A 27,918-nucleotide genomic window follows, 5' to 3' on the forward strand; every position below is an offset into this window, starting at 1 on the left:
TTTCCCCCTCTGACGCAGAAAATTGCGCGGGAGCCCTCGCTGTGTTTTTTTTATTTTATTTCAACGCTCATTAAGAAATCTTTCACATTTGCGTCCCATTGGACGATGCCTGTACAGACCCCCGGTAGCCCCCGCAGCCCGCACAGAGCCCCGGCAGGCCGCACAGAGCCCCACGGTCACGCACAGACCCTGCCCGCACACACACGCAGTCTCCGCCCACACTCCATTATAGTGCATCATTGCACTATGGGATCTTCCGATTCCGGTATCCGATATTGCAAAAATATCGAAACTCAGTATCGGAACTCCGATACAGCGAATATCGTCCGATACCCGATATTTGCAGTATCGGAATGCTCACCACTCAAAAAAACAAGAGCCACCGATGGAAAAATAAAAGTTATGGGTCCCAGAAAATGGCGACACAAACCTTTTTATTTTTTTTTTTTTAACAAAGTTCAAACACTTTATAAAGAAATTAATAAAAAATGAAAATATTTGGTCGTGCTTGTAATAGCACTAACCTGAAGGCCATTTTCACTGCACGACAAAAACAAGTAGTGTATTGGGGGTGGGGGGATTTGGTGTCACCACTTCACGCCCCTACCTGGAATTTTTTTCTGATTTCTCAATTTATTATAAGGTAAAAATAAGGGTGTTAGTAAAAACTACAACAAGTCCTGCAAAGCAAAAAAAAAAACAAGCTCTCTGTACGGGAGGAAAGAACGAGATGGGAAAATGAAGACGGACGTAAAGGGGGTCCAGTGTCGGGGTGGTAATCTGTGCAGGCAGGCACGGTGCAGGCACGGTTGTCAGGTGGTGCAGGCCCCCTGTGACCGGCAGGGCAGGAACTTCTCTGCCTGGGATAAAGTTTCCGCGTCCTGCAGAATGCGCTCCCTCCCGGCAGCCGGCCGCCCTGCCCTGCCAGTCCCCGGAGCCGCCGCCCGGCACACGAGGGGTTAGCGCTGAGGAATGCAGGAGTGTGGAATGTGCATGCAGATGAGACGGATGCTAATCTCATGCTAATGAGCCTGTGGCTGGGAACAGGCCGAGGTTATTGGCTTCCCCGGATCCTAATCCAGACGGCTGCTCGTGCGATCTCCGGGCCGGGAGCTGCCAGTGCAGCCCCCAGACATGCTGGCGAGCGGAGCGGGGGGTGCCCGGCGCTAGGGGCTTCCTCCCGGTGTCCGCCGCGAGCCCCGCCGGCCGCCCTCCAGACCCTTTCTGGACTTATGGAGGAGTTTGCAGGGGCTGATCATGCCTAGGAAGGGGAATGGGCAGCTGCCTCTACCGGATGGCTGGGAAGAAGCCAGAGACTACGACGGGAAGGTGTTTTACATCGATCACAAGAGCAGGCAGACCAGCTGGATCGACCCCCGGGACAGGTAGGTGACCTGTGGCCCTCCTCACCGCTGCAGCGGACATTACGGGGGCCGTGGTTACAATGTAGCAGCTGTTATACGGTTATGTGGTATCTGAGCCTGGAGGGGGAGGGCGCTCGGGAAGAAAGACAGGCAGGGCCGGGAGGCGGCGGGCAGGGGGTGGTGGTCGGCCGGGGGGAGGCACATGGAGCAGTCACTTTGGGTAATGAGGGGAGGAGGAGCCGGCGCAGGAATGTCGGGCTCTGTGAGGGAAAAATGTGGTGAGGCAACCTAGAGGCCGGTGACTACTGGGGCGGAGGAGGGGCGCAGCTTTCCCACACTCCCCGAACCCCAACTGGTTAATAACATTATCAAGTGTCACATGACAGCGCCCACCAGGGCCCCAAAAGTGGAATCCATGTGATAGGGACGTGTTATGGTGCCAGGCCAGCTGCATCCTCCACCATGCAGTGTTGTGCCCAGTAAAGCATGGCGGGCCAGCACCCAGTATTAGTGGGCACGTCATGGTCACATACCGCCCCGCCAGCATTGTGTGCTATATATGTCAGTAATGTGCCTCCGTCACCGCACATACCCGTGTCGCCAGATTCCTCCATGCCCTCCATCTGCTGCCATACAACGTGTCATGACCGGAGTATTGGGGCTACCCATTCTGGTTTAACAACATGCAGGGCATTCTGCAGCGACCATTGTAGGGTTCCCCTGTGCCAACTGGTGGGCATTGTGGAGTATGTCTGTCCTCTGTGGATGTGCCAACCGGTGGGGTTCCCCTGTGCCAACCGGTGGGCATTGTGGAGTATGTCTGTCCTCTGTGGATGTGCCAACCGGTGGGGTTCCCCTGTGCCAACCGGTGGGCAATGTGGAGTATGTCTGTCCTCTGTGGATGTGCCAACCGGTGGGCATTGTGGAGTATGTCTGTCCTCTGTGGATGTGCCACCCGGTGGGCATTGTGGAGTATGTCTGTCCTCTGTGGATGTGCCAACCGGTGGGGTTCCCCTGTGCCAACCGGTGGGCATTGTGGAGTATGTCTGTCCTCTGTGGATGTGCCACCCGCTTACCGTATGTCTGGGCCGGATAGTCATCACTTACACCTGAAGACGGTACTCTGGCCCGGGTCTCGTACAGACGTGAAACTGACCCAGTTTGATCAGTGATTTTTGGTCTGAGTGTCATCAGTTTTTCTCGTACACGAGAAGGAAAACAAATTCTACGTTCTTTTTATATGCAACAGTCCATGAAGATGTCATCCAAGTGCTGCCTGAATTTCACGGACCCATAGTCTTGTATTGCCAATTCTATCTGACACTCGGATCAAACTTAGACACGTCTCTACGATTTTGCACGGACCCCATTTCACTGCTGTAGGTACAAGTACGGATGGCACTCTCTGATGCAAAAAAGTGACGTCTGAATGAGGCCTTAGACATACTTTTTTTTTTCAAAATTATTTTAGTAAAAAAACCTGTTGTATTTAGTATTTTTTCCACAATTTTTGTGTTTGGGGGCATCTGTGGAAAGAGCCCACTTACGACCAATGATATTGTTTCTTGGCTGGTAGTGATTTTCCTGTACATGGCACACTGGGCCACGTGCATCTAGGCTACCCAGATGGGTTGCATTGGGCAGTAAGAGCACGATCTCTGGGTTGACACCTGCTGCCTCTCGTTCTAAGTTCTAGTTGTACATTGTGTATAATAGAGGGGTTAGCTCAGGTAATGAAGAATAGAAAAGGCCGGGACTGTCCTGGCCATCAGCGTTTCCATAACCAATCATAAAGCTTTTTGCGAGTGGCCGAGGTCTGAGACTACTTTACAATTTTCTAAACGGCTGCTGAGCGATCAGTGATTGCTATGATGGACAGAGTCATAGTCATCACACTTTGCTGCCAGTTCTAAAGCAAGCTTGAACATAGTGGCCCACGTACTGTAGATGTCAGCAAACCGAGATCTTTTTATCCAGAACTCTACCAATGATGTTTTTTACCACCATCAGTTTTGCTCCTCATTATAGATCAAGGAGATGTTCAACTCTTCTGTAGGCCGGTATGGTTTTCTGACCTGCTGCATCCAAAAAGGTGTATTAATTTGGAAAGGCTTTCCTGATCCTATCACATTCCTGCCACTGCATATATGTACACGGGGGATGTGTGTGTGTATAAGGCCGGCTTCACACTTGCGAGTTTTACGGACGTAAGGGCGCAGAAACTACGTCCGTAAAACTCGCAAAAAATACGGCACAATTATTCTCTATGCCCCTGCTCCTATCTGCCGTATTTTACTGATCAGTATTATACGGCTTTCTACGGCCGTACAAAATCGCAGCATGCTGCGTTTGTCACCGTACTGCGCAAGAAATACGCCAATGAAAGTCTATGGAAGCGTGAAAAATACGGATTACACACGGACAAGCAGTGTGACTTGCGAGAAATATGCAGCGCTGTTAGAGAGAAAAGCCGGCAATTCAGTGCGGTGTACAGTAAAATCACACTGACAGCTTACAGTCCAATAGGTAGAATAAATGTGTACACATAGAATAGGTATATATATATATGTCAGTGAGACACATATATGTATATATATTAATATTTATTCCAGCGCTATACAGCTTGAATTCCGGTAATTCAATTACCGGCTTTTTCTTTCTCCTTCCTAAACCCGACATGATTTGAGACATGGTTTACATACAGTAAACCATGTCTTCTCTCCATTTTTTTTGCAGATTCCACACTACTAATGTCAGTAGCGTGTATCTGCAAAATTTGGCCGTTCTAGCTCTTAAAATAAAGGGTTAAATGGCGGAAAAAATTGGCGTGGGCTCCCGCGCAATTTTCTCCGCCAGAGTAGTAAAGCCAGTGACTGAGGGCAGATATTAATAGCCTGGAGAGGGTCCACGGTTATTGGCCCCCCCCCTGGCTAAAAACACCTGCCCCCAGCCACCCCAGAAAAGGCACATCTGGAAGATGCGCCTATTCTGGCACTTGGCCACTCTCTTCCCATTCCCATGTAGCGGTGGGATATGGGGTAATGAAGGGTTAATGCCACCTTGCTATTGTAAGGTGACATTAAGCCTAATTAATAATGGAGAGGCGTCAATTATGACACCTATCCATTATTAATCCAATTGTAGTAAAGGGTTAAATAAAACACAAACACATTATTTAAAATTATTTTAATGAAATAAAAACAATGGTTGTTGGAGTATTTTATTCTACGCCCAATCCAATCACTGAAGGCCCTCGTTCTGTAAGTAAAAATACATAATAAACCAACAATATACTTACCCTCCGCAGATCTGTAACGTCCAACGATGTAAATCCTTCTGAAGGGGTTAAAACATTTTGCAGCAAGGAGTTCCGCTAATGCAGGCTGCTCCTTGCTGCAAAACCCCCGGGGAATGATCTATATTTAGCTTCATTTGCGGTGAGGCGCCCTCTGCTGGATGTTCATAGATCGTGGGAACTTTCCTAGAAAGCCAATATATATATAGACAGTATATATATATATATTTTTTTCTTTTTGGGACACATGGATCACTTCTATAGCGGTATGTTGGTTTTGCAAGCCTGCGAGAAAACCACGCAGTACGGATGCCATACGGATTACATACGGAGGATGCCATGCGCAAAAAACGCTGACACACCCTGCCTACGGAGGAGCTACGGACCACTATTTTCGGGACTTTTCAGCGTATTACGGCCGTAATATACGGACCGTATTTTCATACGCTGAGTGTGAAGCCGGCCTAATATGTACATGACCAAAGGTGTAGGCAAAATCCAAGACAGAAACAAAATGAACAAATACCCTGTAAGTAAAGTCAATAGTGCATATACATAAAATTGGGCGCTTAATAAACACTGTCTTTGATTAAAAAAAAAGTCAAGCCATGCCACCAACGTCAAGGTGTACCCAAATTCGGGATGGTCCTAACCTCTAGTATTAAAACGTTACCGTGCTTCATAGTGACATCCTTTGTGAATGAAGTCTGAGCAGGACCTGGTCTCGAACATGGGCACACAGCTAGCAGGGAGCTTTTTAAATGTAATATCCAGCTCAAAGGAAGGGAGACCATAAAAGTGCTGGCACCCTTGAAATTGTTCCAGAAAGTGAATTATTTCTCCCAGAAAATTATGTATGTATTGGAACAACACAAAAAAACCCAAACAAATTGGACTTGATTTCACACATAAACTGTAAAAATGAGCTGGGCAAAATTGTATGTACCCTCAACTTCTTACACCTCTCAACTGGAATTTTGGACTACTCTTCTTTTCTAAACTGCTCCAGGTCTCTCATATTTGCAGGGTGCCATCTCTCCACAGGTATTCAATGGGATTTAGATCCGGATTCATTGCTGGCCCCTTCAGAACTGTCAAACTATTTTTGTTTCCATCCATTTCTGGGTGCTTCTTGAAGTATGTTTGGGGTCGTTGTCCTGCTGGGAGATGCAGGTATTGACCGAAACGTCTCATTTATTTCTGGAATTTCTTCACTCAATAAATAAGTTCTTGAACACACCTATACGAGTGCCAAGTATTTCTACATCACAGCTGACTGATTCGTTATCCTACTTGTGCACCACCAGAAGTGCCGTGTTTCCCTAATTAGGCTAGGTCCACATTGCGTTAGGGCATTCCATTTAACAGATTCGTTTCTATGCGGCTCTACTGTGATAAAACGGATCCGTTAACGCGCCCATAGACTTCAATTAGCCGAACGCATCCGAACGCATGTCAAAATCGGCATGCATTAGCGATGGTCTGTTACTTTGTGATGCACCTTTGAACGCGGACTACCGCATTTTCGGGTACGGTAGACCTCCATTGCTCCATGCGTTAACGCAATCGCAAAAATAAAGACAATTTGGGACACATACTTAGCATATCCGTTTAACGGAATACCCTAAACGCGATGTGAACCTAGCCTTACTCTGCTGAATGTAACTGAGAACACGAAATCCAAACCATGAGGTAAAAACGGTTGAGTAATGAAGTGATCCATGAAATAAAAAACAATATCTTATTTAAACACATGTTAAATATATCATTAAAAAAAGCTGAACATGCCGTATAGAAGACGCTGAACTAATCAATAGTAGAAAAATGCACTTATAATTGGGGGGGTGCTAATAACAGTACAATGAAATATTGTTTTTTTTTTTTTTAATTTCCTGGATCACTTCATTTCTCAACCTTATTTATTTACCTCTCGGTTTTGGGTTGTGTTGTTGGATGAAATTTGAAGTACCATTCTATATCATTAAATACTATTAGTGTTTAATAAATGGATGTAAGAGGTCTGAATCCCTCTCTAAGGCTAGGTTCAAATTAGCGTATCAGTCCGCAGCTTGGTGCTGCGGACTTCTTTCCTTAAGCTCCGCCTACTTCCACATGCGTCCATACGGATGCGTCCGCGTGCGTCGATTTGACGTGCCTGCCGGACGCAAGAAAATGCAATATGTTGCGTCCGGAGGGTACTTCAAAATGACGCACGCGGATGCATCCGCATACAACGCATGTCCCTGCATACCCCGTGTTAAAGATAGTGGTACGCAGGACGCATGCGGAGTAGGCGGAGCTTAAGGAAAGAAGTCCGCAGCAACACAGCTGACTGAAACGCTAAAGTGTACCCGGCTTTAAAAGAGTTTGCACAGGTCGAGTGCAGAGAACTGCAAGTATCAGTGGTGCTGTGGACAATGGCTGTTTTGTTTGCTCTACCTGGGGCTAGCTCAGCCATGTACGAGTAGCCAGGGTCTATACTGTTTACTTAGCACCTGGACAAGGCTATGGACTTATGTTTGATTTTGTTGTACAACCTGTGGAAAGCAAAAACTGCACTGTTGGGACCAAATCTGCATTGTCTGTGTGAATGCTACCTAAGGCCTAATGCCTACCAGAGTGAATCCCTACAATATATAAGGCTCTCATGTGAACTCGGCCTAAGGGCTCATTTCCACTTGTGAGAAAAACGGACAAGTGCAATCCGATAAAAAATCGGATTGCACTCGGACCAATGTTAATCAATAGGTGACATTCCATTTGCGATTTTTTTTTTTTTTTTTTTTCTCAGCCGAAATCGGACTGAGAAAAATCTGTGTCGGCTGAGAAAAAAATCGCAGCATGCTGCGAGTCTCGGACGAGACTCGCCAATGCAAGTCAATGGGTGTGAGAAAAAAAACGCATGGAATACGGAACATCCGTATTCCATCCGTTTTTTACGGATACCTTACCATTCTGTGGCACAGAACACTGTAAATAGTCCTGTAAATGACTGTATAAAAATATTTGCAGAGAAAAAAAACGGATTGCATACGGATGTCATACGGATGTAAAAACGGATGATGCGATTAAAAATCGCATAACACTCGCATGACACTCGCATGACAATCGCACACGTTACATCAGTTTTTTCGGTCCGTAAATCGGACCGTTTTTTTCTCACACAAGTGGAAATGAGCCCTAAAGCTGATACTTGCTACATTATCGGCCGAACATGGGGATATGGCCAGAGTCACACTAGTATATAATACTGACGAGTGCTACGTGAGAATAGCACTCGGACCGCTGTTAATCTCTGGGGCAGCTCACATCACTGTATTTTTTTATTTTTTTATTTTTTTCTCTGGCGTATTCAGCATGCTGCGATTGTGCACGTATATCGTCTGAGACTCGCTAATGCAAGCCTATGGGTGCGAGGAAAAACCCGACAAACACGCACACATTTTCCTCATTCCATCCCATTGAGCCATTAAATTTAATGGGGGAAATCAGTGAGAAATGTAAAGCCATATGCATGTCATACAGATACATACACTGGGGCAAAAAAGTATTTAGTCAGTCAGCAATAGTGCAAGTTCCACCACTTAAAAAGATGAGAGGCGTCTGTAATTTACATCATAGGTAGACCTCAACTATGAGAGACAAACTGAGAAAAAAAAATCCAGAAAATCACATTGTCTGTTTTTTTAACATTTTATTTGCATATTATGGTGGAAAATAAGTATTTGGTCAGAAACAAAATTTCATCTCAATACTTTGTAATATATCCTTTGTTGGCAATGACAGAGGTCAAACGTTTTCTGTAAGTCTTCACAAGGTTGCCACACACTGTTGTTGGCCCATTCCTCCATGCAGATCTCCTCTAGAGCAGTGATGTTTTTGGCTTTTCGCTTGGCAACACGGACTTTCAACTCCCTCCAAAGGTTTTCTATAGGGTTGAGATCTGGAGACTGGCTAGGCCACTCCAGGACCTTGAAATGCTTCTTACGAAGCCACTCCTTCGTTGCCCTGGCGGTGTGCTTTGGATCATTGTCATGTTGAAAGACCCAGCCACGTTTCATCTTCAATGCCCTTGCTGATGGAAGGAGGTTTGCACTCAAAATCTCACGATACATGGCCCCATTCATTCTTTCATGTACCCGGATCAGTCGTCCTGGCCCCTTTGCAGAGAAACAGCCCCAAAGCATGATGTTTCCACCACCATGCTTTACAGTAGGTATGGTGTTTGATGGATGCAACTCAGTATTCTTTTTCCTCCAAACACGACAAGTTGGTTTTCTACCAAACAGTTCCAGTTTGGTTTCATCAGACCATAGGACATTCTCCCAAAACTCCTCTGGATCATCCAAATGCTCTCTAGCAAACTTCAGACGGGCCCGAACATGTACTGGCTTAAGCAGTGGGACACGTCTGGCACTGCAGGATCTGAGTCCATGGTGGCGTAGTGTGTTACTTATGGTAGGCCTTGTTACATTGTTCCCAGCTCTCTGCAGTTCATTCACTAGGTCCTCCCGCGTGGTTCTGGGATTTTTGCTCACCGTTCTTGTGATCATTCTGACCCCACGGGGTGGGATTTTGCGTGGAGCCCCAGATCGAGGGAGATTATCAGTGGTCTTGTATGTCTTCCATTTTCTAATTATTACTCCCACTGTTGATTTCTTCACTCCAAGCTGGTTGGCTATTGCAGATTCAGTCTTCCCAGGCTGGTGCAGGGCTACAATTTTGTTTCTGGTGTCCTTTGACAGCTCTTTGGTCTTCACCATAGTGGAGTTTGGAGTCAGACTGTTTGAGGGTGTGCACAGGTGTCTTTTTATACTGATAACAAGTTTAAACAGGTGCCATTACTACAGGTAATGAGTGGAGGAAAGAGGAGACTCTTAAAGAAGAAGTTACAGGTCTGTGAGAGCCAGAAATCATGATTGTTTGTTTCTGACCAAATACTTATTTTCCACCATAATATGCAAAAAAAATGATAAAAAAACAGACAATGTGATTTTCTGGATTTTTTTTTCTCAGTTTGTCTCCCATAGTTGAGGTCTACCTATGATGTAAATTACAGACGCCTCTCATCTTTTTAAGTGGTGGAACTTGCACTATTGCTGACTGACTAAATACTTTTTTGCCCCACTGTAGGTGCGAGAAAATCGCATTACACACGGATGACCATACGGAGAACAATATTGGGTGCCGATCATAATCGGAACAAAATTTTGAAAAACTCACTCCACTCTAGCCATAACCATGCATACTCAAGGCCCTGTAATGCCTGCACAAAATTATACTACATTTCTAATTAGAGGTATTTGCTAACATTATTATTACAGCTACATGTTTGGATAAGATCTTGGAGATGGCAATACCCTTTTAATGCCCGTCTACACCTGTCTCCATGGTTACTCATTTTGGGTTTACCTACACATTTTACTACTGTATGGAGGTGGGTACACTGCCACCATGAACTGAGCTCCTGTGTTAGAGTAAGCATAAATTGCGTACCCCAAGGTGCGTTGCAGGCTCTTCCTAATATTAAAAGGGTTGACCAGATAGATAAACAGTTGGCTTGCGTGAAGGGAGCTAGCTATCAAGCACAGATCAGCACTAGTGATGAGCGAATATATTCGTTACTTGAGATTTCTAGAGCATGCTCGGGTGTCCTCCGAGTAGTTTTTAGTGCTCGTTAATTTAGTTTTTATTGCCGCACCTGAATGATTTACATCTGTTAGCCAGCTTTATTACATGTGGGGATTCCCTAGCAACCAGGCAATCCCCACATGTACTTATGCTGGCTAACAGATGTAAATCATTCAGCTGCGGCAATAAAAGCTAAATTTCCGAGCACTAAAAACTACTCTGAGGACACCCAAGCGTGCTCGAGAAATCTCGAGTAACAATTATATTCGCTCATCACTAATCCGCACATATACCAGACTCATTCTCTGCATCATCTACCTTAGAGAATGGGTCAGGCCTTGATGTTGAACTAAGCCAAACATCCAGCATCCTCCACAGAAAAGAGCTGATTTGACTAGCGCTGAAGTCTGATTTATTTACTCTATTCAGATGAGTCCCTACCCATCTAAACCCACAACTATGACTTTACATACCCTTTGCTGTATTATAATAAACCCTTCATGTGTGATTTGTTTGTGAAAAATAGTTAAAAATTTGTCTTCCGGTATGCATATAAGCCAGGACTAATCTCTGGGTCATTAATGCTCCCATACTAGTCCTTCCTCGGGTCTTGTAACCATGCTTCCAAGTGAGTGATTGACATCTAGCATAGAGGTGATGTCATTATCATCCCCTTGAGGAAGCCCAGGCGAAACGCGTATCAGGGCTGCTGGCGTGGCACTACATATGGGGCAATATGGACAACAGCTCTGTATGTATGTATGTATTTGGTGCTGGATGCGTTGTTTATTTATGCACATGCAGTCTTTTACTGAGTTTAGCTATTTGTCTACCCTGATATATAATAATGTTAACCTTCTATTGAGTGGTTTGACATTGAATTAGTTCATCTGTATTTAGCACATTTTCATGACAATTATATCTTTGATACTAATTACGTAGTCGCTTATTTTTTAATATGTACTCTTCCTGCCCAAATACTGACTTATGGACCACAAGCCTTAATAGCAGAGTCTCCTTGCTATCAATATTGTCTGTACATATGTTTGTATTTGTGTATGCTTTGGTGTTATAATTTAATAAAATCTGTTACATTTTATTTTTGGACTTTTTAACTCCATGTCTCTAACATCTAGCGCAGAGGTGATGTTATTATTGGGTCTCTGTAAATCTCAAAACTTGCCTTCCTGGTCATGCATGTAAAAAGCAGGGTTTAGGCTTCCCGGGATCATGGACGCACTGTGCATGACTACAGAGGCAAAACATTACACACGTGTTGAGAATTGTGGAGACCTGATATTGACATTGCCACCTTGGATGTGCATATGAGATCCTCTGCCTGACTAGTCTGGGGGAATTATTGCTCTGGACTAGCCCTTTCTAGGCTACTTTCACACATCAGGCTTTTTGCTTCAGGCACAATCCGGCAACTTTTGAAAAAAAAAAACGGATCAGTTTTTTTTTTTTTTTTTTACGCCGGATCTGTTTTTTTCACATAGAGTTGCATTAGCGCTGGATTGTGCCTGATGGCCAGATGTTACATCCGTTTCTCTGCCGGATTGGTTCAAATAGTCGTTTCCAGCGGATGGAGAAAACGTCAACTGCAACGTTTTTTTTTGTCCGGCGAAAAAAAAGCACACTGACGGAATCGACAAAAACACATGAACCGGAGGTGTTAAATAGTAATATCTCTCTCACACTCTCTCACACTCTCTCACACTCTCTCACACTCTCTCACACTCACACACACTCACACTCACACACACTCACACACACACACACACACACACACACACACACACAGATCCAGCTAAAAAACGAATCCGTCGGATCAGGTTTTTTTTTTTTTTTTAAACATTAGCCGGATTTAGCCTGGAACAAAAAGCCTGATATGTGAAAGTAGCCTAATCTGTATAGTGCAAGCAAAAGTTAACTTTATTGTTCACACCTAGTAATAAGTGTGTGTCACAGGGAGATTATGGAACAATGGACTCAAATAAAGTTGATGAGGGGTAAAAGAGCTCACAGGTTCCTTCTTAATTTTCTGACCTTTTTGAGGTTACATTTTTTTGGGTAATATTTACCTCTTGTACCTTACAAATGGAGGAAACTATCATTATCATTCGCCTGAGTGTTCCTTTAGTTACATCTCTCCTCTGGCTGGTATATGTCAGCATACTGGAATAGAAGATATGGCTGTGTACTATACTATTCAAGTAAAGTTTTAGCAGGACTCTTTTTAGCATATACAGAATCCACAAGTGAATCAGACCCGAATGGTTGGATTTCGTTAAAACCCATAACCACAAGATGCTCCAAATTTAGAATGGCACATACTGTTAGATTTGGCACATCTTGCATGAGGATAGATACTTTACTTTTGTTCAATTTTCAACCAAATTTGTCTAAGCTCATGTACCAGCAAAAGAAATGTGTGCGAACCATCATCATTTCCTTTGCAAATGCAAAGAACCTATTTGGCCCAATAGATCAAGACTGGCATTGTTCATGGTCTTGATGAGGAGGCATGCTGGAGTCAGACGCTCCTGATTCATGGAAACAGAACACTCGGGAACAGCAGGAATAAAATAAGGACAAAAGCTGATCACTTTTTATCTAGTGACAGCACCTGTTTAAGAATTTTATGAACCTTTTTTTTTAAATTGTTTGTACGTTATCCCCATTCATAGGATAAGGAATAATTTGCTGATTGCTGAGGGTCAATGTCACTGCGCCACCTGCCGCCGCGCCTGCCGCTCACTCTGCGTGCCGACATGCTTACCCGTCCCGGCGCGCTCTAGCGTTGTGCGCGCGCCTTCCGGTCTCTACTCCTGACTCGCTGCCGTTCCCTGGCTCTCGTCGGGTGCGCCTCTCACGGCGCACGCGCACTTCCTCTCTCTGGTCTGCAGATGCTCCGTTCCTCCACTCTATGATTCTGGAGGATCTTGACCCGGAAGTTCTGCAGCACTTGGTCTATTTAAGGTAACTCCTTCCTCTGCTCCATGCCTGATTGTCATTTGTCCTTATTTGACCTAAGGCCTTCTGTGCCTTGCTCTGTCCTGTGCGTCTGCCATACCCTGCCTGTCCTGTGTCTCCGCCATACCCTGCCTGTCCTGTGTCTCCGCCATACCCGGCCTGTCCTGTGTCTCCGCCATACCCGGCCTGTCCTGTGTCTCCGCCATACCCTGCCTGTCCTGTGTCTCCGCCATACCCTGCCTGTCCTGTGTCTCCGCCATACCCTGCCTGTCCTGTGTCTCCGCCATACCCTGCCTGTCCTGTGTCTCCGCCATACCCGGCCTGTCCTGTGTCTCCGCCATACCCGGCCTGTCCTGTGTCTCCGCCATACCCGGCCTGTCCTGTGTCTCCGCCATACCCGGCCTGTCCTGTGTCTCCGCCATACCCGGCCTGTCCTGTGTCTCCGCCATACCCGGCCTGTCCTGTGTCTCCGCCATACCCGGCCTGTCCTGTGTCTCCGCCATACCCGGCCTGTCCTGTGTCTCCGCCATACCCTGCCTGTCCTGTGTCTCCGCCATACCCGGCCTGTCCTGTGTCTCCGCCATACCCGGCCTGTCCTGTGTCTCCGCCATACCCGGCCTGTCCTGTGTCTCCGCCATACCCGGCCTGTCCTGTGTCTCCGCCATACCCGGCCTGTCCTGTGTCTCCGCCATACCCGGCCTGTCCTGTGTCTCCGCCATACCCGGCCTGTCCTGTGTCTCCGCCATACCCGGCCTGTCCTGTGTCTCCGCCATACCCGGCCTGTCCTGTGTCTCCGCCATATCCTGCCTATTGATAGTCTAAGTCATTGCCAGTCTGTCCTGTGTCTCCGTTATAGCAAGTTCTGCGTCTTTTCCACTCCTACTTCCTGTCTCCGGGTATCAGCTTCTGCGGCAATAGTCTCCCTCGGGCCTGCCCCTATCACTCCCTGTATTGGGGGTGGTCCACCAGGCCAGCTCACCCTTGGAAGGTTCGTTGTCGTGGTTCTGCGGGTTCACCTTAGGAGTTCCAAAAGATCTGACAGTCAAAACAGTGGTGCAACTCTACCCTCTCACCTCGCTTCTGAGAACACGGCTCTGCAAAGCCCTGTCTGAATGAATATCAAACACCACAACCACGCAGTCATAGAATTCCATAAAATGTATAAATTTTTATTAAATACACAATATAATAATAATACATAAATGGGACAGATACAGCAGCAAAGGTGGGGGAAAATGTGAAACACTAAATGGCAGTACATCTAAAAAGGGCTATAGGTAGCCACCACTGCATCGACACACCAATAACTGATTATATTGGCTTGAAGGCCGCAGGTGTATCAAAATTAGTATCTACATGATATATATGTCGGTATCAAACCAGTACTCAGTCAACCCATTCATAATAAAGTAATTGTTCAGTAGCTGGTGTGTGCAGCAGTGGGGGGCCCACAGCCCACCCCGACGTGCGTTTCGGAGCACCAAGCTCCTTCCTCAGGGGGCGCAGGAAGAATGCTCCATGCAGTGTCTATTTATCCAGCAGCCGGAAGTGCCGTACTCACATGTCACGCTGCTCGTTAATCCTGCCGAGTACAGTGTCCCTGCCGCCCGCCAGTGCCGGAAACACGTGGGGCCCCACGTGATCCTGCATCAGGTGACCGGGAGAACTCCAACACAGGCAGGAGACGGGCAGCGCGCATGCGCAGTATGTCAAACATGAAACGGCCATAAAAATTGAGGGCAAAGAGATGGGAAAATTAAAATAGTGTTGCCCATATACAAATCTAAACGCAATACAATGATAATCTATAGAGGCACAGGACCTCAGTCAAAAACTAGCAACAACATATGGACAGACAACACATGAAACTGTGAAATATTAATTGAATAGCGCAAGTACAATCTGGGAAGAGTGCAGAGCACATTAATGCCCCATCTGTACAAATTCATGTATCAAATGCACAAACAATATGACATTAGCATAGCTAGCTAACATGATTAACATATGAATATTTTACAATAGACTGTTAATAACATACTTTGAATAAATGCGAAAATATGCAAATTAATACAAATATAGTATCTTCATGTCACATACGTATATCTAAATTATTTTGTCAAATGCCCAGGCCATACTATATTAATTCAAATATGAGTTGTAGTGCAAAATTATACATAGAAAAACATATTACGTTGTACTCCAATATCCCCAACCCTACAAACAACATATATTCTCAACAAATCAGGCCTACATTCAAAACAGGACGAATTGTAGATATTTTATGAAGAAGAATCCGAAATGGGGAATAAAGTCGGCATAGCTGAAGAATTTCTCCAAACGATACTTTATTATTCAAACATATCCTCCATTGTCCAACAGAATCTATAAATATCCATACATAAATAGACAATCAGAATAAAAACTATTAAAACAAATGCACGTGTCATAAGCCGTTACCACATTAGTGCACTACAAGAAGGGATCACAGAAAGGGAGCAAAATATATATTTTCATTTAATCCATTTTGGTGGATAGTCTGCAATATCCAGATCCACCTGGTCTCCAATTGGGCCAGATGTTTAGAGAGATTACCTCCCCTAATATTAATATTCAATAGATCGATACCACGCACCCTCAGCAACACACCATCGCATTGGTGAAATTCTCTGAAATGTCGCGGCAGGGTTTTGAGGGTGGCAATGTCTGTGCATGCAGCAGCCGCCTGTATCACCAACACATGTTCTCTGACGCGAACCTTGAGTTGCCGAGTAGTCAGCCCTATATATATCAGTCCACACGGTCAGGTGGCATAATAAATAACATACCAAGAGATACATGATGTGTTGTCTGATCTCGAAACATTTAGTACCATCGGAATTTGAAAAGGAGGTACATCTCTCAATGTTGGGGCAGGCGACGCACCTGCTGCACGGTGCACAACCACCCCCCCCAGCTGCGTCCTATCAAGGAATGTTGGTACTGACTGACCAATGTAGTGGCTATGTGTTAATTGGTCACGTAAGTTTTTGGCCCGTCTGAATGTAACTGATGGATTATTGGGGAGGAATTCTTTGATGATCGGATCAACTCTCAAGATAGGCCAAGCCTTCTTGATAGCTTAATGCACTTTCTCATGTTGAGGATTATAGGATGTAATAAATCTTGCTATACCATTGATATTAGTCCTATTGTTTCTCTTTTTTTACAATAGGTTATTACGGCTGGAATATTTCGCGCAATGGTACGCTTTCTTGATACTCCGCCTTCTGTACCCTCTTGCTAAAAAATGTGATTTCAATTCCTCTGCTCGGATTTCAAAATCTGCGTCCGTAGAGCAAATCTGATGAAGGCGGAGGAATTGTCCTATTGGGATAGCTTGGATCATATGGTGCTGATGGCAAGAAGAGGCTCATGCCTCTTAGTAGCTGTTTTTTTTACAAAAAATATCAGTCTGAATTAGGCCAGATCTATCCTTACGAATACTAACATCTAGAAAATCAATTTTCTCTGGATCCGAGACCAGGGTAAGACGTATAGTTAGATCGTTGTCGTTCAGGGATGATCTAAATCAACTGCAGAAGGTCGACGGAAGTGCCGTGCCAGACAAAGAGGATGTTGTCAATGTAGCGCGTCCATAAAAGGACACAATCCATTGACCCCTGTTTGTCCGACAGGAACAGATCCCTTTCCTACAGCCCCAGGAACAGGTTAGCATAGGATGGCGCGTCGGCCACACCCATGGCTGTACCCTGGAGCTGTAGGTAGAGTGATCCTTTAAACACAAAAAAATTGTGGGTGAGTGTGAACTACAAAAGTTCCAGGATGAGGTCCCTCATCGGTACTGGGAGGGTGGATGTACCCAGAAAAAACCGGACAGCGCAAAGGCTGTCATGATGGCGAATGGTGGTATAGAGGGACTCAACATCAACTGAAGCCAGAAGAGTATCACCCTCTAACCACAAACCTTCAACCTTGCGCAACAAATCCCCAGTGTCCTTAAGGAACGAAGGGAGATTGAGCACTAATGGTTGAAGATAGTAATCAATCCTCATGTTGACATGTTCTAAAAAATTCCCCCTCCCAGAAACAATAGGTCTGTTGGGCGGTGACCTCATATCTTTATGAATTTTAGGTAAAGGTACCTTCACACATAACGATATTGTTAACGATATCGTTGCTATTTGTGACGTAGCAACGATATCGTTAATGAAATCGTTATGTGTGACAGCGACCAACGATCAGGCCCCTGCTGGGAGATCGTTGGTCGCTGAATAAAGTCCAGAACTTTATTTCGTTGCTGGACTCCCTGGAGACATCGCTGGATCGGCGTGTGTGACACCGATCCAGCGATGTCTTCACTGGTAACCAGGGTAAACATCGGGTAACTAAGCGCAGGGCCGCGCTTAGTAACCCGATGTTTACCCTGGTTACCATGTCAAAAGTAAAAAAAAACAAACGCTAGATACTTACCTACCGCTGTCTGTTCTCCAGCGCTGTGCTCTGCACTCCTCCTGTACTGGCTGTGAGCCGGAAAGCAGAGCGGTGACGTCACCGCTCTGCTTTCCGGCTCACAGACAGTACAGGAGGAGAGCAGAGAAGCAGAGCGCAGCGCTGGAGGACAGACGGCTGTAGGTAAATATGTAGTGTTTGTTTTTTTTACTTTTAGCATGGTAACCAGGGTAAACATCGGGTTACTAAGCGCGGCCCTGCGCTTAGTTACCCGATGTTTACCCTGGTCGCGCGGGCGGTCCGATGCGATGGACGTCTCAGTCCGGTCCGGGGCCTCCCATCTTCATAGGATGTCGTCCTCCTCTTGTCTTCACGCTGCGGCACCGGCGCAGGTGTACTTTGCCCTGTTGAGGGCAGAGCAAAGTACTGCAGTGCACAGGTGTCGGGCCTCTCTGACCTTTCCCTGCGCACTGCAGTACTTTGCTCTGCCTTCAACAGGGCAGACAAAGTACGCTTGCTCCGGTGCCGCAGCATGAAGACAAGAAGATGGGAGGCGCTGGACCGGACCGTGACGTCCATCGGACCGGACCGCAGCGGGACCGCCCATGGATGAGAATAATCTAACCTCTTTTTCTCATCTTTCAGGATACATCAAGGGCTTATCTACAGCATTACAGAATGCTGTAGATAAGCCCCTGATGCCGGTGGGCTTCGCTCACCTTCGATTTTAGGGGTGACACCACCACTGTCTGAATGAAGCAGAGCCCAAGCATGTTCACCTCCACATAATTCATTCTATTTGGGACTGCCAGTGGTAGCCAAGCAAGAGAGAAAGTACAGGGGACAACTTGGTATAACTTCATACTTGATGACATTACTGCATGTCCAGTGCGGTTATATCACCAGTGTTTACTTACAGTACTCCTTAATCTGTGACTGATATTGTTAACTGGGGCACACAGGAATCTTAAGATCTGACTCACAAACTCACACAACATATTTGTGTGGTGATTAAATAGTTTGGTGCACATCCAAATATAGTAAATTGTGTGTGAGTATTAATGTCATAAAGGAAAAAAACAAAACTTATGAACAAGTGTGTACCATCCCCTAGTATATGGCAGCACTTTGTTGCTCTGCCTGCTACTGATTGTTCATTATGATGCTGTTATCATGGGCTCACTTTAAAGGGGAATTCCAGTTTACAAAAAAAATTACCACCTGTCCACTGATTAAGTAATAATTACTTTTTCTTATACCTTTGTGCCTTATGCCCTGATTTAAAAATAATAATAATAAAAACCTATTTTTAACCATCACGGATTTTGCACAAAACACACATGAAATTATGTGCAAGCGAGATGAACAAGGAAAATCTTAATTGTAGCCAAAAATGTACACAATATTATATATACAAAATTATTGAACATTCATTCTACAACTTTATTGGAAATTAATTTTTGTGCCTTCTTTTATCTTCATAGCTTCTCTTGATATCTTTTCTCTTATATATCAGACTTTGTCCTTCATGAGTTTCCAAATATCTAGACCCACAAAAATGCCTTCCTTCGATTTTGCATATGTGAGCAGGTTGCGTGATGCAGTGACGGACAAGAGACAAGGGTTAACAATTTTACTTAAAACAGGGATACTCCATGCAGGGAAGTTAAACAGTTTAAATGGGGGAAGAGTAAGCAGTTCAGATGTAAAGATCTAATGATTGAAGGAACAACGGATATAGTAGAGGTAATAGTTCTGATAGGGTTAACTTATCCCATCAGTCGGTTTTGAGGTTGTGGGGTTTACAAGGCAAGCGATAGCGTCAACAACAGCTGGCGCGGGGTTGATGCGGCAGCAGTTAGTCTCTTTTACCTCTCGCTGAGCCCCTAGTCCATATCCTGATGCAGTAGAGAGGGTGCGGGCCACAGCACTGTTTGAGCCTAACGTGGCTCAGCAAATATACACCAGGGGGTCAGGGCACATATAACGGTCACACACCTGGTGTCTCTCAGGTGGCCCACGCGCGGTACTCACGGGCTAGAAGCGTTCGGCACCTTGCTCTGTCAGGGTTAGTGGGCACACTGCACGTCTCTGTGCACAGTCTCTGCGGGTGGCAGTGGGATGTGTGGGCTTGCGCTGTTGCTGTGCTCGAGGGACGGAGCACTCACTTCTCCCTGCTCCGTGCTGTCTGTTCCTGCCAAGTCTGACCGCTTCCCCGCGAGCTTTGGCTTTTTAGCACGCAGATGCAAGTGTAGGTCCGGTCCCCTAAGCTTTCCCCCGGACAACAGAGGTGACAGCCCTGACCGTTCCGTACACGGCGCAGAGCTGACACCCACGGCCTGGTCCTCCTTCTTACACATACAGTTAGGTCCATATACAGTGGGGCAAAAAAGTATTTAGTCAGTCAGCAATAGTGCAAGTTCCACCACTTAAAAAGATGAGAGGCGTCTGTAATTTACATCATAGGTAGACCTCAACTATGGGAGACAAACAGAGAAAAAAAATCCAGAAAATCGTCTATTTTTTTTATCATTTTATTTTCATATTATGGTGGAAAATAAGTATTTGGTCAGAAACAAAATTTCATCTCAATACTTTGTAATATATCCTTTGTTGGCAATGACAGAGGTCAAACGTTTTCTGTAAAGGTACCGTCACACTAAGCGACGCTGCAGCGATACCGACAACGATCTGGATCGCTGCAGCGTCGCTGTTTGGTCGCTGGAGAGCTGTCACACAGACCGCTCTCCAGCGACCAACAATGCCGGTAACCAGGGTAAACATCGGGTAACTTAGCGCAGGGCCGCGCTTAGTAACCCGATGTTTACCCTGGTTACCATCCTAAAAGTAAAAAAAAACAAACACTACATACTTACCTACAGCCGTCTGTCCTCCAGCGCTGTGCTCTGCACTCCTCCTGTACTGTCTGTGTGAGCACAGCGGCCGGAAAGCAGAGCGGTGACGTCGCCGCTCTGCTTTCCGGCTGACAGACGCTCACAGCCAGTACAGGAGGAGTGCAGAGCACAGCGCCGGGTACAGACAGCGGTAGGTAAGTATGTAGTGTTTGTTTTTTTTACTTTTAGGATGGTAACCAGGGTAAACATCGGGTTACTAAGCGCGGCCCTGCGCTTAGTTACCCGATGTTTACCCTGGCTACCAGTGAAGACATCGCTGAATCGGTGTCACACACGCCGATTCAGCGATGTCTGCGGGGAGTCCAGCGACCAAATAAAGTTCTGGACTTTCTTCCCCGACCAGCGACAGCACAGCAGGGGCCTGATCGCTGCTGCCTGTCACACTGGACAATATCGCTAGCGAGGACGCTGCAACGTCACGGATCGCTAGCGATATCGTCTAGTGTGACGGTACCTTAAGTCTTCACAAGGTTGCCACACACTGTTGTTGGTATGTTGGCCCATTCCTCCATGCAGATCTCCTCTAGAGCAGTGATGTTTTTGGCTTTTCGCTTGGCAACATGGACTTTCAACTCCCTCCAAAGGTTTTCTATAGGGTTGAGATCTGGAGACTGGCTAGGCCACTCCAGGACCTTGAAATGCTTCTTACGAAGCCACTCCTTCGTTGCCCTGGCGGTGTGCTTTGGATCATTGTCATGTTGAAAGACCCAGCCACGTTTCATCTTCAATGCCCTTGCTGATGGAAGGAGGTTTGCACTCAAAATCTCACGATACAGGGCCCCATTCATTCTTTCATGTACCCGGATCAGTCGTCCTGGCCCCTTTGCAGAGAAACAGCCCCAAAGCATGATGTTTCCACCACCATGCTTTACAGTAGGTATGGTGTTTGATGGATGCAACTCAGTATTCTTTTTCCTCCAAACACGACAAGTTGTGTTTCTACCAAACAGTTCCAGTTTGGTTTCATCAGACCATAGGACATTCTCCCAAAACTCCTCGGGATCATCCAAATGCTCTCTAGCAAACTTCAGACGAGCCCGGACATGTACTGGCTTAAGCAGTGGGACACGTCTGGCACTGCAGGATCTGAGTCCATGGTGGCGTAGTGTGTTACTTATGGTAGGCCTTGTTACATTGGTCCCAGCTCTCTGCAGTTCATTCACTAGGTCCCCCCGCGTGGTTCTGGGATTTTTGCTCACCGTTCTTGTGATCATTCTGACCCCACGGGGTGGGATTTTGCGTGGAGCCCCAGATCGAGGGAGATTATCAGTGGTCTTGTATGTCTTCCATTTTCTAATTATTGCTCCCACTGTTGATTTCTTCACTCCAAGCTGGTTGGCTATTGCAGATTCAGTCTTCCCAGCCTGGTGCAGGGCTGCAATTTTGTTTCTGGTGTCCTTTGACAGCTCTTTGGTCTTCACCATAGTGGAGTTTGGAGTCAGACTGTTTGAGGGTGTGCACAGGTGTCTTTTTATACTGATAACAAGTTTAAACAGGTGCCATTACTACAGGTAATGAGTGGAGGAAAGAGGAGACTCTTAAAGAAGTTACAGGTCTGTGAGAGCCAGAAATCTTGATTGTTTGTTTCTGACCAAATACTTATTTTCCACCATAATATGCAAATAAAATGATAAAAAAACAGACAATGTGATTTTCTGGATTTTTTTTTTCTCAGTTTGTCTCCCATAGTTGAGGTTTACCTATGATGTAAATTACAGACGCCTCTCATCTTTTTAAGTGGTGGAACTTGCACTATTGCTGACTGACTAAATACTTTTTTGCCCCACTATATATTTGGACAGAGACAACATTTTTCAAATTTTTGTTATAGACATTACCACAATGAATTTTAAGCAAAACAATTCAGATGCAGTTGAAGTTCAGACTTTCAGCTTTCATTTGAGGGTATCCACATTAAAATTGGATGAAGGGTTTAGGAGTTTCAGCTCCTTAACATGTGCCACCCTGTTTTTAAAGGGACCAAAAGTAATTGGACAGATTAAATAATTTTAAATAAAATGTTCATTTCTAGTACTTGGTTGAAAACCCTTTGTTGGCAATGACTACCTGAAGTCTTGAACTCATGGACATCACCAGACACAGTGTTTCCTCCTTTTTGATGCTCTGCCAGGCCTCCACTGCGGTGGTTTTCAGTTGCTGTTTGTTTGTGGGCCTTTCTGTCTGAAGTTTAGTCTTTAACAAGTGAAATGCTGCTCAATTGGGTTGAGATCAGGTGACTGACTTGGCCATTCAAGAATATTCCACTTCTTTGCTTTAATAAATTCCTGGGTTGCTTTGGCTTTATGTTTTGGGTCATTGTCCATCTGTAGTATGAAATGACGACCAATCAGTTTGGCTGCATTTGGCTGGGTCTGAGCACACAGTATGTCTCTGAATACCTCAGAATTCATTCGGCTGCTTCTGTCCTGTGTCACATCATCAATAAACACTAGTGACCCAGTGCCACTGGCAGCCATGCATGCCCAAGCCATCACACTGCCTCTGCCATGTTTTACAGATGATGTGGTATGCTTTGGATCATGAGCTTTACCACGCCTTCGCCATACTTTTCTCTTTCCATCATTCTGGTAGAGGTTGTTCTTGGTTTCATCTGTCCAAAGAATGTTCTTCCAGAACTGTGCTGGCTTTTTTAGATGTTTTTTAGCAAAGTCCAGTCCAGCCTTTTTATTCTTGATGCTTATGAGTGGCTTGCACCGTGCAGTGAACCCTCTGTATTTACTTTCATGCAGTCTTCTCTTTATGGTAGATTTGGATATTGATACGCCGACCTCCTGGAGTGTTGTTCACTTGGTTGGCTGTTGTGAAGGGGTTTCTCTTCACCATGGAGATTATTCTGCGATCATCCACCTCTGTTGTATTCCGTTGGCGCCCAGGTCTTTTTGCATTGATGAGTTCACCAGTGCTTTCTTTATTTCTCAGGATGTACCAAACTGTAGATTTTGTCACTCCTAATATTGTAGCAATTTCTCGGATGGGTTTTTTCTGTTTTCGCAGCTTAAGGATGGCTTGTTTCACCTGCATGGAGAGCTCCTTTGACCGCATGTTTACTTCACAGCAAAACCTTCCAAATGCAAGCACCACACCTCAAATCAACTCCAGGCCTTTTATCTGCTTAATTGAGAATGACATAAAGAAGGGATTGCCCACACCTGTCCATGAAATAGCCCTGGAGTCAATTGTCCAATTACTTTTGGTCCCTTTTAAAAACGGTGGCACATGTTAAGGAGCTGAAACTCCTAAACCCTTCATCCAATTTTAATGTGGATACCCTCAAATGAAAGCTGAAAGTCTGAACTTCAACTGCATCTGAATTGTTTTGTTTAAAATTCATTGTGGTAATGTCTGTAACCAAAATGAGAAACATGTTGTCTCTGTCCAAATATATATGGACCTAACTGTACATGACACTTGACGACTAGACGTACTCTCCATTGCTCAATACAAGTGAATTGAGTAAACCTGAGCATGCTGTCCTGATGTAGGAAAATTGCTTATTTGCGGTCACATGACTACCCTGTCTTGGTAGCAACACTGGAGAATCTTAATGGTGCGCAGTGCACGTGGTGAGAGTTCAGAAAACTGTAGTCAAATAGTGACTGCAGACTTTGACCACAAGACTAGACAACTAGTGATGAGTGAACGTGCTGGGATAAGGTGTTATCAGAGCACGCTCTGTTGCTGTCTTCTGTGTACTTGAAAAATATATTCGAGTGCGTGTGGCCGCCTATTTCCCAGATGTTGCATGGATTGCCTGTTTATTATGCAATTACTATATGTGTTACAGCCGTCTAACTGCAGCCGCGGGGACTCTAAGGGTATGTCTCCACCTTCAGGATGGCCGGCGCTTTGGACGGAGCAGAAAACTCGCTTCGCCCAAAGCCCCGCCCCCTTCTGGAGACACGATGATGCCTGATGTGTTCATTGCACACATCCGGAATCATCGCACCCCACACATAGGGCCCTGTGATTTACCTTGCGGCGGCGCAGCGTCGCCGCAAGGTAAACGGACATGCTGCGATCTAAAAAGACGCGCCGCATGTCTGGAATCGCAGGGTCGCTGGATGCGTGTTACCAAGCATAGTGGAGACGGGATTTCATAAAATCCCCTCCACTATGCTGTAACATCTGGACGCTGCGGATTGAACGCTGCGGCTCCGCTCCACGCAGCGTTCAATCCGCAGCTAGTCCAGATGTAAAACAGCCCGTGGACACATACCCTAACATATTGAGTTCGCTGAAGACACTCGGCACCAGAGCGTGTTCAGATAAAACCTTATCCAAGCGTGTTCTCTCATCATTACAGATAACTCCTTAAAGGAGTTCTCTGCATTGGACAATCACTACTTGTGAACGAAGTTCCTTTATGTTCAACTCGTCACAAAATTGTCTACCGTTGAACCCCCAAATCCCAGCCACCTTTCCTCCCCCTGAGATATCCTCCAATAATTGATGTAAGACCTGGAAGTAAGCATATGACCAGATGGTACTGTGGTAGTGCAGCCTTAGGCCTCATTCAGATATTCATGTTGCACGTATGTGTTGTGTACCTGTTTTTTTTTATTTTTTTATTTCATGCATAGATTATAATGGGTACATGTTCTAAGGTGCTATTTACTTGTTTTTTTTTTCACAGACTGTGTGTATGTGCAAATCTCATTGAGACATGTCTGTTTTCCTTCACTACCACTCATGAAAAAGGTCGATATAAGTCTATAGGTCTGTAAAAAACATACTGATGACGTATTTAACCCTGCAAAGTATAGGGGAACCTTCGTAACTTATTTATCCATCTGTGAAACACACTGACACCCTTGTGGTAAAAATGGCACGTTAACCTTACATTGATGCCACATTGATCCGAAACACTGACACCGGTACCATTTTCACGTACGTGTTCAAGTACGTACAGTGGGGGAAAAAAAGTATTTAGTCAGCCACCAATTGTGTAAGTTCTCCCACTTAAAAAGATGAGAGAGGCCTGTAATTTACATCATAGGTAGACCACAACTATGAGAGTCAAAATGAGAAAAAAAATCCTGAAAATCACCTTGTCTGATTTGGCAAGATTTATTTTGCAGATTATGGTGGAAAATAAGTAATTGGTCACTTAAAAACATGCAAGATTTCTGGCTCTCACAGACCTGTAACTTCTTCTTTAAGAGGCTCCTCTGTCTTCCACTCATTACTTGTAGTAATATCACCTGATTGAACTTATCAGTATAAAAGACACCTGTTCACAACCTCAAACAGTCACACTTCAATCTCCGCTATGGTGAAAACCAAAGATCTGTCAAATGACACCAGAAACAAAACTGTAGCCCTGCACTAGTCTGGGAAGACTGAATTTGCAATAGGCAAGTAGCTTGGTGTGAGGAAATCAACTGTGGGAGCAATAATAAGAAAATGGATCAAGACAACTGATAAATCTCCCTCGATCTGGGGCTCCTCGCAAGATCTCACCCTGTGGGGTCAAAATAATCACAAGAACGGTTAAATTCCAGAAACATACGGGGGGACCTAGTGAATGATCTGCATAGAGCTGGGACCGCCGTAACAAAGGCTACCATCAGTAACACACTACGCCGCCAGGGACTCAGATCCTGCAGTGCCAGATGTGTTTCCCTACTTAACACAGTACATGTCCTGGCCCTTCTGAAGTTTGCTAGAGAGCATTTGGATTATCCAGAAGAGTATTGGGAGAATGTCATATGGTCTTATGAAACCAAAGTAGAACTGTTTGTTAGAAACAAAACTCATCGTGTTTGGAGGAGACAGAATGTCGAGTTGCATCCAAAAAAACACCATACCTACTGTGAAGCATAGAGGTGGCAACATCATGCTTTGGGGCTGTTTTTCTGCATAACGGACAAGGAAGACTGATCTGTCTACATGAAAGAAAGAATGGGGCCATGTATTGTGAAATTTTGAGTGCAAACCTCCTTACATTAGCAAGGGCATTGAAGATGAAACATGGATGGGTCTTTCAGCATGATAATAATCCCAAGCACATCGGCAGGGCAACAAAAGAGTGGCTTCGTGAGAAGCATATGAAGGCCCTGGAGTGGCCTAGCCAGTGTCCAGATCTCAACCCCATAGAAACCTTTGGAGAGAGTTGAAAGTCCATGTTGCCAAATGACAGGCCTAAAACATCACTGCTCTAGAGGAGATCTGCATGGAAGAATGAGCCAACATAACAACAACAGTGTGTGCCAACCTTGTGAAGACTTACAGAAAACGTTTGACCTCTGTCATTGCCAACAAAGGATATGTAACAAAATATTGAGATGAACTTTTGTGAATGACCAAATACTTATTTTTCACCATAATTAGCAAAATAAATCCCGCCAAATCAGACAAGGTGATTTTCTGGATTTGTTTTCTCATTTTGACTCTTAGTTGTGGTCTACCTATGATGTCAATTACAGGCCTCTCTCATCTTTTTAAGTGGGAGAACTTGCACAATTGGTGGCAGACTAATTACTTTTTTTCCCCACTGTAGTTGTGAATGGAAGCTTAAGGTACCGTCACATTCAGCGACGCTGCAGCGATATAGACAGCGAGCCGATCGCTGCAGCGTCGCTGTTTAGGTCGCTGTAGAGACGTCAAACACTGCAGCTCCAGAAAGATGCAGGAGCGATCCAGTGACGTAACGGCGACTCACTTATCGTTCACGCTCCATGTAAAAACATTGCTGGCATCGTTTATTTTGCTGTCAAACATGATGATACACGCCGTCCTGACGACGAAATAAAGTTCTGGACGTCTAGCTCCGACCAGCGATATCACAGCAGTATCCAGATCGCTGCTGCGTGTCAAACACAACGAGATCGCTATCAAGGACGCTGCAACGTCACGGATCGTTGTCGTTCTCGTTGTAAAGTTGCTGAGTGTGAAGGTACCTTTAGTGTTGGATAAGGTCCAACAACCCGAGGCAGACCAATGGTCAGTCAGTTGTGAAACAAAATCGTGCAGCAGTTGACCACTGTGGTTGGTGAAGTTTCTGTATTCAGGACCACCACGTCTGAAATTCAAGGGGATTAGAACTCGTACCTAGTATAGTTGAAGGGGCTGTTTACATGTCCATGTATTTTATTTATTTATTTTTTTTTTTTGCGGTCCGTGTTGGTCTGCACAATATCTCAACTTGTCTGATCTTGATCAGATTCTTTAATCAAAATCGCAAGTCCGTGGGTCTGTGAAATAAGCAATCAGATGGGTTTTTTTCATCCAAGAAAAAATGCTGAAACTTTTTTTTTTTTTTTTAAAC

At 45.1% G+C, this 27,918-nt stretch overlaps 1 protein-coding gene across 1 annotated transcript in view; it reads left to right on the plus strand.

The window, feature by feature from the left end:
• The first annotated feature begins 849 nt into the window (after positions 1 to 849).
• WWC2 (WW and C2 domain containing 2) overlaps positions 850 to 27,918 on the plus strand; it is a 283,965-nt gene continuing 256,896 nt past the window's right edge. The window contains exon 1 of the mRNA XM_069744273.1: positions 850 to 1,385. Coding sequence (XP_069600374.1) covers positions 1,258 to 1,385 — 128 coding nt within the window. The 5' untranslated portion in view covers positions 850 to 1,257. The remainder of the gene's footprint in view (positions 1,386 to 27,918) is intronic.

The sequence above is a fragment of the Ranitomeya imitator genome, chromosome 1 (genome assembly GCF_032444005.1).
Source record: "Ranitomeya imitator isolate aRanImi1 chromosome 1, aRanImi1.pri, whole genome shotgun sequence".
In the NCBI taxonomy this organism is placed as follows: Eukaryota; Metazoa; Chordata; class Amphibia; order Anura; family Dendrobatidae; genus Ranitomeya; species Ranitomeya imitator.